Source organism: Hippocampus zosterae, chromosome 14 (assembly GCF_025434085.1).
Source record: "Hippocampus zosterae strain Florida chromosome 14, ASM2543408v3, whole genome shotgun sequence".
In the NCBI taxonomy this organism is placed as follows: domain Eukaryota; kingdom Metazoa; phylum Chordata; class Actinopteri; order Syngnathiformes; family Syngnathidae; genus Hippocampus; species Hippocampus zosterae.
In genome coordinates, this window is record NC_067464.1 from 3,015,527 (window position 1) to 3,029,440 (window position 13,914).

Consider the following 13,914-nt stretch of genomic DNA (forward strand, 5'->3'; position numbering starts at 1 on the left):
ATCATCCAATCCAAGATAATTTGCAATCCGATCTAAATAAAAGAAAGAGTGATCAAGGGTAGACATCATCTGACCATGAAGGGACTCGAACCCTCAATCTACTGATCCGAAGTCAGACACCTTATCCATTAGGCCACATGGTCACACAGTTTCAAAGCCGCATTTTACTATCCCAGGGTTTGTTGGAAAATCAACGATTTTTGGTGTGCGCTCAAGCAACTGAATTTCCGAATCAAAAGGTTATCCTGCCTGTGAGCCAATCATGACTTGTACCAGAAATGTAGCCTCATTAGCACAGTAGACATCATCTGACCATGAAGGGACTCGAACCCTCAATCTTCTGATCCGAAGTCAGACGCCTTATCCATTAGGCCACATGGTCGCACAGTCAGCTAGGAGCATTTAAATATGCCAGGGTTTTCTGGAATTTACATTTCCCCAAAATATCAGTCAACTCATTGGAGATTTTAATACTAGTCGGCAAGGTGACAAGATAATCACATTGTCCAATTCAAGACAACTTGCATCCCAATCCAACTGCAGTATAAAAAAGAGTGACACAGTGTAGATATCACCTGACCATGAAGGGACTCGAACCCTCAATCTTCTGATCCGAAGTCAGATGCCTTATCCATTAGGCCACATGGTCACACAGTCGCAAAGCCACATTTTACTATCCCAGGGTTTGTTGGAAAATCAACGATTTGTTGATGTGCGTTCAAGCCTGAATTTCCGAATCAAAAATTGTTCCTGCCTGTGAGCCAATCATGACTTGTAGCAGTGCTGTAGCCTCGTTAGCACAGTAGACATCATCTGACCATGAAGGGACTCGAACCCTCAATCTTCTGATCCGAAGTGAGACACCTTATCCATTAGGCCACATGGTCACACACCATTGAAACTGCGTTTGAATTTGCCAGTTTTCTAGAGCTGACTGCTCGCCGTTTTGCAGCCTCAAAAAAATCAACGATTTGTTGATGTGCGCTCAAGCCTGAATTTACGAATCAAAAATCGTTCATGCCTGTGAGCCAATCATGACCTGTACCAGACATGTAGCCTCGTTAGCGCAGTAGGTAGCACGTCAGTCTCATAATCTGAAGGTCGTGAGTTCGATCCTCACATGGGGCAAGTGTGTTTTTTTTCAAGGGAAGTCCTATTTTGTCAATCATGACACCAGCAACGCGAACCTCGCACTTGGTCTCAATGTAGCGTAAGTTAACTCACCGCAGATTTTAATACTTGTCGCCAAGGATGACAAGTTTATCCCATCATCCAATCCAAGATAATTTGCAATCCGATCTACAGTAAATAAAAGAAAGAGCAATCGAGGGTAGACATCATGTGACCATGAAGGGACTCGAACCCTCAATCTTCTGATCCGAAGTCAGACGCCTTATCCATTAGGCCACATGGTCACACACCATTGATACGGCGTTTGAATTTGCCATTTTTCTAGAGCTAACTGCTCGTCATTTTGCACCCGCAAAAAATCAACGATTTTTGGTGTGCGCTCAAGCAACTGAATTTCCGAATCAAAAGATTTTCCTGCCTATGTTCCGAATCAGAAATGGTTCATGCCTGTGAGTCAATCATGACTTGTACCAGAAATGTAGCCTCGTTAGCACTGTAGACATCATCTGACCATGAAGGGACTCGAACCCTCAATCTTCTGATCCGAAGTCAGACGCCTTATCCATTAGGCCACATGGTCACACAGCCAGGCAGGAGCATTTAAATATGTCAAGATTTTCTGGAATTTACATTTACCCAAAGTATCAGTTAACTCATTGGAGATTTTAATACTTGTCGCCAAGGTGACAAGATAATGGCATTGTCCAATACAACACAACTTGCAACACAATCCAATTGCAGTATAAAGAAGAGTGACACAGTGTAGACATCATCTGACCATGAAGGGACTTGAACCCTCAATCTTCTGATCCGAAGTCAGACGCCTTATCCATTAGGCCACATGGTCACACAGTTATTATGCGAGGATTTGTTGGAACTGACACGTCATTTTGCTGCTCCAAAAAATGACCGTTTTGACAATCGATTGATGATCCATCAATGATCATCATTGATGATCCATTCAGACGTTTCTGATGAAAAATTGTTCATGCCTATGAAAAATGCACCTCACGTGCGTGTGTACATGCAGATGCAACTTCTTCCGCTAACAACCCAGGCTAAACTGAGTTCCTCCCCGAATAACAAAGAATATGCAGGATAGTATTGTATTAGTCCGGGGACAAATGACATCATTCACATTTTTCCTCACGCCTTGCTGTGTTTGTCTTTTAGGCATTGTATTTAATCGCCACCAACGGCACCCCGGAGCTGCAAAGTCCCGAGAAGCTGTCCCCCGTCTTCAGATCCTTCCTGTCCCGATGTTTGGAGATGGACGTGGAGAAGCGAGGGTCTGGCCGAGAACTGTTGCAGGTACCGCTAATGCACACCCATGTCTCAAAAACTTGTTCTGCTGATTCAAGCCATCGTGTGACTTATTTCCATTACCCACATTTAAAATTTAGAGCTTCAAATTTACAATTTGTAGCTTTTAATTTTATTTAATTACAATTTTATTGAATTGGATTTTTACATATAAATTTTATTTTATTTTATTCACCTCCAGTTTCGACATTTCTCAATCACTTCATCCCATTCCAACTTCAGCATCGTCCCATTCTCCAAGTTTTCAAAATAAAAGCAAGAAATTCAGTTTTTTTTTTTTGCATTGCTATCATCATGTAGAATCCTTGCAGCTCCAAAGCCATCACTTTACTTCTCCGTGACTTTTTAGGAGAGAAATTGATGATATAACAAAGTGTAAAACACAACCATGAAGGGACTCGAACCCTCAATCTTCTGATCCGAAGTCAGACGCCTTATCCATTAGGCCACATGGTCACTGCTTCCAGCCCTCCTCAGTTTAAAGTTTGTGACGTTACAAGGTAAAAAAAGGGGAAACGGGCAATTGTCCATGTGCCTTTTTTTTTGTCCGCAGCATCCTTTCCTGAAGCTGGCTAAGCCCCTGTCCAGTCTGACTCCTCTCATCCTGGCTGCCAAGGAGGCCATGAGGAGCAACCGCTAAGTATGCAAGAGGGTACTTCCCTTAAAAACCAAATGTCAGTGTTTTTTTTTTTTTCATCTCTGTGCCTTATTTGCGAGGCGTTTCTCGACACGCCACGTGCAATTTGAACTTGTTAAATTAATTACCCGGCCCTGCACACACACACACACAGATCAGGGATCCATATTATCAGTCTTTCCTGCCAGCCCTCGTTCATTTTGGGGGGGTTAGCCGAAGAGCTCAGCTGTCAAAATGAATCACGAGAGGGGGAGGTTGGGAACGTGAGCGTCCATCAAGACAATCAAAGCATTTTAATTCATACGCCGTACTGTGTGTATGTGGCATATGTAGAAATCAAACACCCGTCATCTGCCGTTTCTGCATCAACATGTCACGGGTGAATAAACTCTTACTCCAGAGAAACGCCCATTTGTATACAAGCCATTAAACAATTGGAATTTAATGGAAAAAGAATTATAGACCATGTGATAATACACTTTTTTGGGATGGTTGTGTGAATTTAAACCAAAGAGTGCTATTCTGGTGCTAAGTCAAACCACCTGAAAAATAATTGTTACTTTTTTTTTTTTAATGACATTTCAAAGGTTTGTACTGCTTTGTTTCTGCTGATTCAATCACATCCATGCATACTACCAACAAAAATATTTTTCCTCACTATTTCTTTTGCTCAAAATTTAGTTTGTCCTACAATTTGTCCTTGAGGCCTCGTTTGTGTGTGTCTCTGTGTGAGACTTATTTTATATCTTATAGAATGCACAACAAAAATTCCAAATGACTTGTTTCATGTGTAACTCAAGAATATTTTGTGTCCTTGTACCCAAACATTGAAAATTAAACAGGTGGTACAGTATTTTCCATTGTTTTGATAGAAACCTTGACAGTTTAGACAATCACTAGTCAGATTTAAATGTGGTTTTAAACTGTTCTGTTTGCATTATGCGACACTGTGTTACATATGATGTGGCCAAAGACCAAAGCAGGCTGATAGAGGAATTTTCTAATTTAAAACAAAATGTTTTTCATGCAACAAGTGACCGGAGTGGAATAAAGCAATTGGTAAATTATGCGTAACTGCCGCGTGGACTCTTGTTTATTGACATTTGTCAGTGCCTCTCACTGCCGTTCAGGTTAATCGGCAATAAGATTTTTTTTTATGTGCGTTTTGATTTGTGTGTTTGCCTTTCCCTTTGAATAAACATCTTAATGTGATGCAATGGGAAGTTTTTTTTTTTAAGATTATCTGGTTGAATAACAACTCAGCAAGTTATTTTTGAGCAAACAACTGGCTTGCTATGTTGTGCTCACTCACAATCTCCAGCAAAATTGGCGGATAAACACGTTTCACCGCGATAGGTGGGCGTGGTTTCTAGCGTCACTCATTCACCACATTGCTAGCGAGAAACTCCCTGACCGGAGGGAAGGAGACGTGTGATCGGTCAACACGAAAAAAAACGAGCTTGGGGGGGGGAATCGGTTTTATCAAGTGGAACAACCTGCCGCCCCTGTTCCAAAAGCTGGTAAGTTTCTAAAATGTTCACCAATGCACCGTGGAAGCTTGATGCTCAGTGGGGTTATTATTTTTTTAACGTTTCGTGGCCTTGAGGGCTACGGCTAACTCGGCTGAGGCTAACGTCAGGCTTTGAGGCCTTGTAGCAGGCCGCTGTGATTTTTAAAGTACGGGCGGGAGAGGCACAAACCGTCGCATACGAAAATGGAGAGCCGGTGCTTTGACTCAGCGAGCCACTCGCGCGAGGAAAAACGTCCTTTGATACGTTCAAAGCGACTTAGTCACGCTCTTGAGGCGTGTAAGTTGTGTGTTTTGTGTGGTTTTCTTTTCGTGCGGTTAAGCCCGAGCAACGTTGGCTAAGCGGCCCCAAGTGGCGTTGCTAATGCTATCGTGGGTAGCTCTTGCGCGCCGTGTTCATTTTTTCCCGTGAAATAACAGTGGTGAGGCCGGATTTTATTTTCCCTTTAGCAAAGACTTTGACAAATCACGTATATTTTCATGTCTTCAGTTTGCCGTCAAAAGCGGTGAAATCGTGCTAGCCCCCATGGAGTGCTTGGTATTTTAAAAAAAGTGAACCGCTACATCGTCCAGTGTTGATTGGAATCGGTTTGAAAATACGAATTTCATTCGTGAATTCCAATGTCTTGAAAAAAATATATTAAAAAAAATTAACAGTGATGACATTCCACCCCCTTGTTCAGCTTCTGGAGCAGTGAAGTGTCTTTCTTCATGGCAGTTCGTAGAGGACACATTCAGTACTTGGATGTAAGTTGTTTTGCTCACTACAAAGTGTAACTGTAAGATCAAATTATTTGAAATAGCTTTCCCATTAACACACCGATACCAGAGAAAAGTTTGGATAAGTCAAGTTGTGTGAGAACCAGACCTGGACCGGCCCATCACAAAGCAACCCCGTATCTGGTTTATCGGCTCCCCATAACTATACGTTGTGCCGTATTTTCATTCCATGCAAAGCTAGTTTGAGTTAAAAAAGACTCTGAGGTTGCTGCAAAAAATGGTCGCGTGTGAGAATAAAGACGTTAAAAAGCGGTGCGCACTCCCATTCACTTGAGTATAACTGCGTTGTAATAACCACTCGCGTACATTTTCACCGCAAACTTTGCTATTTTACACACAGGTCTTTATGAAATTTCAAATACTGTAAAATTTAAATAATGCATTAAAACTGTATGCGTTTTAATGCATTATTTTTATTTTTTGGTTGGGTCCGCGAGGGGTAAAACCCAGGTGTTTGTTTATTTTTTAGCATGTGTGTGAAATATATGCACTTTGATTGCTGCAGTTTGAGATGTTGCCACATTGTGCAACTGTGATGCCAATGTTGAAACGCTGCAAAAAGCATCGGCCATTTGTAGTTGCTCCCGTTGTATGGTCGCGCTAAGGTAGCACAGGCTTTCTGTTTGCTTGACAACAGCCTGGAGACTCATAAATGTGGCAACTCGTATCTCAAGGCACCACTCGATCCATCGCTATGGACTCTCTATCTTTAGTTGGACACGAGGCAAAGGTCAAGTTAAACCAACTTGTGTATTAATCTCCAATACCATCAAAAACAGGCACATCGGCGTCAGCGGGGAGGAACGTAACGGTCAAGTCGCTGGCCTCCACCTCCGCCTTCCTTCGCACCAGAATGCACAATCGCAAGCCTTCTGCCTTCCTGAATGGGCCTCTGTCCGTCCCGGTGACGGCTTGTCTCGTCAGGCCCGATTGTGTGTCAGCCAACAGCAAATCTATTCACCGAAATCTGCTCAGTGTGCAGATGCGGCGAGAGTTTGCCTTCGACATTTGTCGTCTCCTCCAGATACTGGCCCTCTGATGAGTGTTGCCTGATTTCGAGTACGTATTGCTGGCGCGGGGCAGAAACCATCAACAAGATTGGCGGCTCCACCCTCACTTTTCCACTGGCGGCACTTTGTTGGGGCGCACCAAAACAAATTAGGTCACACCCTTTCGTTTTGTCATTCTTCTTGATAAATGTCAGCATTTAGCGAGCAAATGGCGCACTGCCGATAGATTTGAAGTCTGGAGAATGACTTGGCTCGTCCAAAGTCTTCCACTTCTTAGCCCTAATGAACTTCTTGTGTTGTTTTGGAAGCGTGTTTGGAGTCACGACACGCGGTTCTGACTTTACGGGGGGAGTTGTGCTTCTTGCGGGCTTCTCGTCACCTCAATACTACTTTAGTTGGGGTTTCCTGATACCCCCCGTTTCCTTAGAGACGCTACTCATATGGAAGCATTAAGCGTTGGCCGACATAAATCTAATATCATCTCTTAGATCTTAGGTCAGGGGTGCCCATCAGGTAGATCCTGATCTACCGGTAGATCTAAGACAGGTCCCAAGTAGATCCGAGGAGTGTCGAGAAGAAAAAAAACAAACGCCCATTTGTGTGTCTTTGTACATGTTAGTAATATATTTTTTGTGTTAATATACACTGCACACTAATCTTATCAGTCTCATTTTCACAAAAAAAAAATATTTAAAAAATAAAATAAAGCAGATGGGCGGCCCGGTAGTCCAGTGGTTAGCACGTCGGCTTCACAGTGCAGAGGTTCCGGGTTCGATTCCAGCTCCGGCCTCCCTGTGTGGAGTTTGCATGTTCTCCCCGGGCCTGCGTGGGTTTTCTCCGGGTGCTCCGGTTTCCTCCCACATTCCAAAAACATGCGTGGCAGGCTGATTGAACACTCTAAATTGTCCCTAGGTGTGAGTGTGAGTGCGAATGGTTGTTCGTTTCTGTGTGCCCTGCGATTGGCTGGCAACCGATTCAGGGTGTCCCCCGCCTACTGCCCGAAGACGGCTGGGATAGGCTCCAGCACCCCCCGCGACCCTAGTGAGGATCAAGCGGCTCGGAAGATGAATGAATGAATGAATAAAGCAGATAAATCTCAAATTTGTGTGTGTGGGTGCGCGCGCCGGTAAGGGTAGATCCCGTGAGGTTAGTTGATCGAAAAGTAGATCTTCGATCCAAAAAGTTTGGGCACCCCTGTCTTAGGTGACTTTTATGACTTTTTTTTTTTCGTCAGTATGGAATGTTATGAAGGAGCCTCTCGCTCTTAACGGAGGAACTTGGCTGACCTCACTCCGCGTTTTGATTGGCGGGGTGGGGGCGTGGCTTCCTGAGCCCCACGTATTGGTATCCTTGACACATTGATGACGCTTTTTTTGATGCCGCCCGAGGAATCGAAGGTCACTGGGGCATTCCATGTCGGTTTACGGGCAGATTCTCTGAATATTTTAGCGACATTCTGGACCGTCGATGAAGAAACCTCGACATTTCTTGCAATTTTACGTTGAACCACGTTGTCCTTCATCAGTTTGAACGTGAAATAAATCGCCGTGTTCTGTTTTTCTTTGCGTTTCACACAACGTGCCAACTTGATTGGAATTGGGTTTGTATATTTGTTGACGTGATTTGTTTTGTGTGCCGCGAGATGTTCATCATGCCGAATATGTTGTGCCTTGGCTTGAGAAAGTTTGGGAAAAACACCAAGTGATGCTCAAGGCAACTCCTCGTGCTTTTCGTTGCCTAACACCCTGCTGTGCCGTGCCCTCCCCCCTTCCTCCCTCCCCCCACACTGTCTGTACACCCGCTTTCCAGCAGCAGGAGGCATACAATATGTCCAACGGTTACGACATGCCGGGCGAGGACGCAAAGAACGCCAAGACCAACCTGATCGTCAACTACCTGCCGCAGGGCATGTCGCAAGATGACCTGCGCAACCTCTTCGGCAGCGTCGGCGAGGTGGAGTCGGCCAAGCTGATTCGTGATAAAGTCGGAGGTACGCCGGGGCGCGCTCGGGGGGAGGGGGGGGGGGTAACCTAAACAACCGGTGAGCTACCAGAGCACCAAATTTGTTGGGAAACATAAATTTTCACTTTTGCTCATTCATTTTAGGGACTGTCTGATTTTATTTATTTGTTTGTTTGTTTATTTATGGGGGGGGCCTAGAAGTTGGATTTATTCTAACGGCCGTTGATGATCTGTGAACATTTTATTTGTTTGTTCGTTTGTTTGTTTAGACTAGCCACTAACTTTACACGTTTTTTTTTGTTTGTTTCATTTTATTGTTTTCTTTTCTTTTTTTCTTTTTATTTTTTTTTTCTAGGCCACAGTTTAGGGTACGGATTTGTTAACTATGTTAACCCTAGTGACGCAGAAAGAGCTATCGAATCACTGAATGGACTAAGGCTACATTCCAAAACGATCAAGGTAACGTGCACATATCAGGTGTTCTCTACCATTTGTCAAACGATGTCTTGTCATGTAACACACCCGTGCTGTCCGCTGGCTAGCGAGTAGATGCAGGCAGTGGCTCGACGGTCACCGCGAGTTTGATTCTCCGTCACGGAAATTTGTTTGCACTAAAACGCTGCGCCGCAAACAACGGCACCAATGATTCGTTTTATTTCTTTGGACAAAATCGGGGCAGGCCACATATATATTTTAAAGCAGAACTGCACTTTTTTCCCCCCCGCAATTATAGCCTGCGTGGGTTTTCTCCGGGTGCTCCGGTTTCCTCCCACATTCCAAAAACTTGCGTGGCAGGCTGATTGAACACTCTAAATTGTCCCTAGGTGTGAGTGTGAGTGCGAATGGTTGTTCGTCTCTGTGTGCCCTGCGATTGGCTGGCAACCGATTCAGGGTGTCCCCCGCCTACTGCCCGAAGACAGCTGGGATAGGCTCCAGCACCCCCCGCGACCCTAGTGAGGATCAAGCGGTTCGGAAGATGAATGAATGAATGAATTATAACCCTTTCAAAGGCTGTCTGAATGTTCATTTGAGGGTCCTCCCCCCTGGCCATTGCAATCATGTCAAAGTGTCCTCGAGCAAAATACTGAAGTCTCTCATTTGCTCCTGATGCGCCGTCATCTGGAGGTAACAATGCGGAGCGCTTCGAGTGCCAAAGGTCGAAAACTGCAATACGAGTGACGGCCCATTTACGTTTTATACACGCATTTTCTTCCCGATCCGAAATCTGCTCCGGGAGATGAAGGCGTCGCAACTAGGCGAGCGGCTTGCGCTTGTAGGTGCAATGTGTGGCGAAAGTGGCAATCGAGACAATCGTTTTGACTGATCCCTCCGTGCATTTGCTTACGTCGCCGTGCTGGCAGGGTCGTTGCCACATTGGTTCGGCCCAGGATCCGCAATGGAGAGCAGTGACGGAATTCACATCTCACTTTTAGGAAAAAAGGACATGAAGAGATGCATGGCGGTTTGAAAGCCGCCAACCAAAATGATTTCTAACGATAGCCAAAAAATGTTCTTCGGGGATCCGTGATGTCAACAATAATCAGACTATAAGAGCATTCTCATTCAGAGTGAACACTTCATACACTAGCGTGCAAATCTGTGCATGTGGCGCATGCATCCAGTGGCCGTTGCATGGGCGGGCGGACGGGCGGGCAGGCAGAAGTGCAGGACGTCATTATTTTTTTTTTCCATAAATAAGGTTGCTCACAAAAGATTGACATGCTTGTTTGAAAGTCACGCTTGATTGTGGGAACGCACTCGAGATCCATAACGATGTGTCCACAAGCAATATAGAAGTCAAGTGTTTGCCATCGCCAAAGCACAAATCGTATTTGATCAAATACGTGCGCGTGCGTGTGAGTGAATGAGTGAAAGATTGAGGTTGACGCCACTTTTTATTGTGCGACGCCTTGCCTTTCCCGTCGCAGGTGTCGTACGCGCGGCCCAGCTCGGACACCATCAAGGACGCCAACTTGTACATCACCAGTCTGCCCAAGACCATGATGCAGAAGGACGTGGAGGAAATGTTCTCGCGCTACGGCCGCATCATCAACTCCCGCGTGCTCGTCGACCAGTCTACAGGTAAGGGACGGTGGCGTTGAAACCACTTCCTGGCTCGCTTGCTCACTCACTCGCTCGTCCTGCGGGGGCCCACAGGCATGTCGCGAGGCAAGGCCTTCATCCGCTTCGACAAGCGCTCCGAGGCCGAGGAGGCGGCGAAAAACATTAACGGGCAAAAGCCGCCGGGGGCCTCGGAGCCCATCTCGGTGCGCTTCGCCGCCGACCCCAACATGATGAAGAACACGCAGCTCCTCTCGCAGCTCTACCACAACCAGTCCAGACGCTTCGCCGGGCCCATGCACCACCAGGCGCAGCGGTTCAGGTGAGTCCGCGTGGGCGGGAAATGAATACACTTGAGAGAAAAGCGGCTCGTTCTTTTCAACGTTCTCCTCTCGTACCTTTTTGATTATACTTCAACGATTATGCCCCCGCCGTGAAAATGGGCTGAGGGTTCCAAAAAGCCTGCTCATCGCTTATGGATGCTAACACTGGCGTGGCGTAGGCTTTCGCCATGAGCTTTTCGGCGTATAACGGAGGATGTGTTTTGCTAAAAGATCCGCGAGAAGGTGAATTTGTTCATTCCGAAGCGTTTACATGCAGGAGTAAGATGCTTAAGAGAAAACGACCCTCCAAAAAATTGCATTTTAGGGGAAGGGGGTACTGCTAAACCGCTTGATTGACCTTTCAATCAAAGGGGGTGTGGGGGGGTCAAGTCAAACATTTTTACAATAAGCTCCGTGCGCCCCCACTAGTCGAAACGCGGCATTCTTATTCAGATGTTGCTGTCGTGGAACATGAACCAAGCCGCAAAATACACGTTGTCATCTTTCATCTCGCGGGGTGGCCATTTTGCTACCTGCTGTCAACTAAATATGACATCACGGACACAAAAGCAAAATGAATCGGACCGCCGTGTTTGGAATAATGGGGTTGCATGCAACATAGTGTCTTCACGTCCCCCGCGATTTCAGTATCCATCCAACCATCTGGTTTCTCTCCTGCTTTTTCGGAATTTGTACGCGGAACAAAGTCCAAAGTCCCACTGTAGGTCCGGTAACAAGCGCGACGGCAATTGGTGAGCGCGTCAGTCACGCTTTGTGCCCGGCGGCCTTCCTCAGATTCTCCCCGATGGGCGTGGACCACATGGGCAGCGTGGGCAACGTGGGCGTGCCGGGCAACTCGGCCTCGGGCTGGTGCATCTTCATCTACAACCTGGGCCAGGACGCCGACGAGAGCATTCTGTGGCAGATGTTCGGCCCCTTCGGCGCCGTCACCAACGTCAAGGTGATCCGCGACTTCAACACTAACAAGTGCAAAGGCTTCGGCTTTGTCACCATGACCAACTACGAGGAGGCGGCCATGGCCATCGCCAGCCTGAACGGCTACCGCCTGGGCGACAAGACCCTGCAGGTGTCGTTCAAGACCAGCAAGGGCCACAAGTAGAGGCGAGAGCTTGGCGGGGGAGCTTCGGGAAGTACGCTCCGCTTGGTTTAACGCGTTCACTCAACACTGCACCCCAAAAAAAAAAAAAGTCTCCCAACTTACATTGCTCGTTGTTGGTTTTCGCTTTTTTCTTCCGGAGCATGAGACTTTTGTATCGTCGTTACAGTAATTCCGAACCTTCAAAAATCTGCTACTTTACTGCGCACGCGGTAGCGAGAAATTCAGACTGAGCATCCTGGCAATACTCAACAGGGTGTGTATACTTTCTTGCCGGGGCGAGGGGTGTTTTTGGGGTGAAATGAAAACCAGAATTTCGCCTCCTTTGGTTCATATTCTGAGCCACGTTTTGCTCTGCGTCCCCCCCCCCCACCCCCCCTCTCTCTCACGAAGCAGCAGCCCTGTAGTATTGTCACTTTGAGACATGGAGGCCTTGGATTCTAATCAGCCAGTGGACGTAAATGTGCGAGCAAATGCATTTCCAATTTGGGTTTCGCTTCAAGCCCCCCCCCCCCACCCACCCCTCCCCTCCGAGTTGATCTAAAGATCAAATTTGGACGTGAATCAACAAATTGCCCGCCCTACAGATTGAAATCTGGGTATCTTTTAATTAATGTCGTTCTTATTTGTATGGGGTGGGGGGGCAAGATTGAGGAGGGAAAAGTGATGGACCAACTGGCTTTTTTTCTTCTTCTTCTTCCCCCTCCCACAATGGACAGAGGTACTCAAGAGTTTTATCAGACTGACTGGACGCAACATCACTTTATTCCTCCCGCCTCTTTTCATTCGTGTTGTTTAATCAAGAACAAAAGAAAAAAAAGTTGCTTTTTGTGATTTTTCTTTTTAGCAGAGGCAGGCTTTATTTTGTTTGGTTTTCGTTGTTTTAACAACTTTTAACAAGTGCTCATCTCAAGTTTGGAGTGAAACCGATGGCCTTTGTTGATCATTTCACTTTATTATTATTTTTTTTGGTTCGTTGTTTCACTTTTCAGCTCAAACCATTAAATTTACTTTTGTTTTGCGAAACCTTGGCGTTGTTTTTTCTTTTTGTCTTTTTTTTAATTCTTCCAATTTGGCCCAACTAAAATAAATACAATGTTGATACATTGCATTGTGACAAATACTTTTAAGTGTAGAAAATCAAAGTTTTTGAGGGGGCGGGAGGGGTCGGGGGAAGGTCATCAAATTGAGTGCGAGCTGTGTTATGCTACTTCCTGCTTATTCGAAGACATGGATAAAATATGTATTTAAATATATATTTGGGAGGACATCTCGATATGAAATGATTTAAAGTGGCTGTCAGGTGACAGCTGCTACGATGAATTCCTTCCGTTGGGGCCAATTGAAGTCCTCAAGTTCTTGATGGCTCGTCATGAATTAGTGAATCTGAAACACGGTTCAAGTAAGGGGTTTTCGGTGCCTTTTAAAAACACTCCCTTTAAGATTTTTTTTTTTTTAATTGCATAGGAGTCTTGATCAAAGGGGCTGTAGATTCCCCAACATCACCGGGGCGTTTCCCCCCACTGTCTTCCCACCGGTCTTGAGGGTCTTTGAAATGTGTGCAATATGTCGTTTCTTGCTCAAAGCAGGTCATACCTGTCTCCTGTTGGACTTTAATCTTCATCGTAAATTGAGTTTCATCGTTTTCGTTCGGCTGCCTCTGCTTTTGTGCTCCTCAAAACAGGTGAGTCAGGGCGGAGAGGCGCTGCTTTCAGCCTTAATTTATAAGCGTTTTATTTGAATTATTTTTTCATGGAAGACTTGTGCTGGTCTTAACCTCCAAGCGCTCGTTAAATGTCTGAATTTTTGATCACGGTAATAAAAATCATGGTGGCTTTGAAGTGAAGGAACAAGTTGTGTGTTTTCGGGGAGAAGGACAACCGGAAAGATCATTAGTGGGTGGTTGCAAGAATGAAAGCTCACAATTGGCAAAAAATAATTTCGTTCGGTCTACATCGAAAGTGTTTCACATGCATTCATTCATTCATCTTCCTAACCGCTTGATCCTCACTAGGGTCGCGGGGGGTGCTGGAGCCTATCCC

At 45.7% G+C, this 13,914-nt stretch overlaps 2 protein-coding genes, 2 long non-coding RNA genes and 9 other non-coding genes across 22 annotated transcripts in view; 3 read left to right on the forward strand and 10 right to left on the reverse strand.

Annotated features, from left to right (window-relative positions):
* Window positions 1-1,299, reverse strand: part of LOC127615200 (uncharacterized) — a 3,704-nt gene extending 2,405 nt beyond the window's left edge. The window contains exon 1 of the long non-coding RNA XR_007966844.1: window positions 1,188-1,299. This is a non-coding gene — a long non-coding RNA (uncharacterized LOC127615200). The remainder of the gene's footprint in view (window positions 1-1,187) is intronic.
* The window catches only part of LOC127615189 (serine/threonine-protein kinase PAK 2-like), a 15,780-nt gene extending 11,615 nt beyond the window's left edge, over window positions 1-4,165 (forward strand). For all 5 annotated transcript variants that reach the window (XM_052086783.1, XM_052086782.1, XM_052086784.1 and 2 more), the window contains 2 exons: window positions 2,305-2,442; window positions 3,008-4,165. In XM_052086783.1, the coding sequence (XP_051942743.1) occupies window positions 2,305-2,442; window positions 3,008-3,094 (225 nt within the window). In that variant the 3' untranslated portion in view covers window positions 3,095-4,165. The remainder of the gene's footprint in view (window positions 1-2,304; window positions 2,443-3,007) is intronic.
* On the reverse strand, window positions 71-143 carry trnar-ucg (transfer RNA arginine (anticodon UCG)). The gene has a single exon. It is a non-coding gene; the product is annotated as a tRNA-Arg (tRNA).
* On the reverse strand, window positions 310-382 carry trnar-ucg (transfer RNA arginine (anticodon UCG)). Its single transcript has one exon. It is a non-coding gene; the product is annotated as a tRNA-Arg (tRNA).
* Window positions 577-649, reverse strand: trnar-ucg (transfer RNA arginine (anticodon UCG)). Its single transcript has one exon. It is a non-coding gene; the product is annotated as a tRNA-Arg (tRNA).
* trnar-ucg (transfer RNA arginine (anticodon UCG)) lies at window positions 815-887 on the reverse strand. Its single transcript has one exon. It is a non-coding gene; the product is annotated as a tRNA-Arg (tRNA).
* On the forward strand, window positions 1,056-1,128 carry trnam-cau (transfer RNA methionine (anticodon CAU)). The gene has a single exon. It is a non-coding gene; the product is annotated as a tRNA-Met (tRNA).
* On the reverse strand, window positions 1,343-1,415 carry trnar-ucg (transfer RNA arginine (anticodon UCG)). Its single transcript has one exon. It is a non-coding gene; the product is annotated as a tRNA-Arg (tRNA).
* On the reverse strand, window positions 1,639-1,711 carry trnar-ucg (transfer RNA arginine (anticodon UCG)). The gene has a single exon. It is a non-coding gene; the product is annotated as a tRNA-Arg (tRNA).
* Window positions 1,906-1,978, reverse strand: trnar-ucg (transfer RNA arginine (anticodon UCG)). Its single transcript has one exon. It is a non-coding gene; the product is annotated as a tRNA-Arg (tRNA).
* Window positions 2,838-2,910, reverse strand: trnar-ucg (transfer RNA arginine (anticodon UCG)). The gene has a single exon. It is a non-coding gene; the product is annotated as a tRNA-Arg (tRNA).
* Window positions 4,166-4,445: 280 nt separating the features above from the next.
* LOC127615192 (ELAV-like protein 1) lies at window positions 4,446-12,980 on the forward strand. Of its 6 annotated transcripts, none has more exons than XM_052086787.1 (7): window positions 4,454-4,611; window positions 5,303-5,366; window positions 8,219-8,399; window positions 8,727-8,830; window positions 10,300-10,453; window positions 10,529-10,754; window positions 11,551-12,980. In XM_052086787.1, exons 2-7 carry the CDS (start codon window positions 5,331-5,333, stop codon window positions 11,873-11,875), a joined length of 1,026 nt encoding a protein of 341 aa, XP_051942747.1. In that variant the 5' UTR covers window positions 4,454-4,611; window positions 5,303-5,330; the 3' UTR covers window positions 11,876-12,980. The 6 variants fall into 6 exon arrangements, with proteins under 6 accessions (XP_051942750.1, XP_051942747.1, XP_051942748.1 ...); XM_052086788.1 differs by having other exon boundaries at window positions 8,222-8,399; XM_052086789.1 differs by lacking the exon at window positions 4,454-4,611 and adding an exon at window positions 4,750-5,041 and having other exon boundaries at window positions 8,222-8,399.
* LOC127615198 (uncharacterized) lies at window positions 12,825-13,477 on the reverse strand. The gene is made up of 2 exons (XR_007966842.1): window positions 13,142-13,477; window positions 12,825-12,953 (listed from the first exon to the last, which is right to left on the reverse strand). It is a non-coding gene; the product is annotated as an uncharacterized LOC127615198 (long non-coding RNA).
* Window positions 13,478-13,914: the final 437 nt, after the last annotated feature.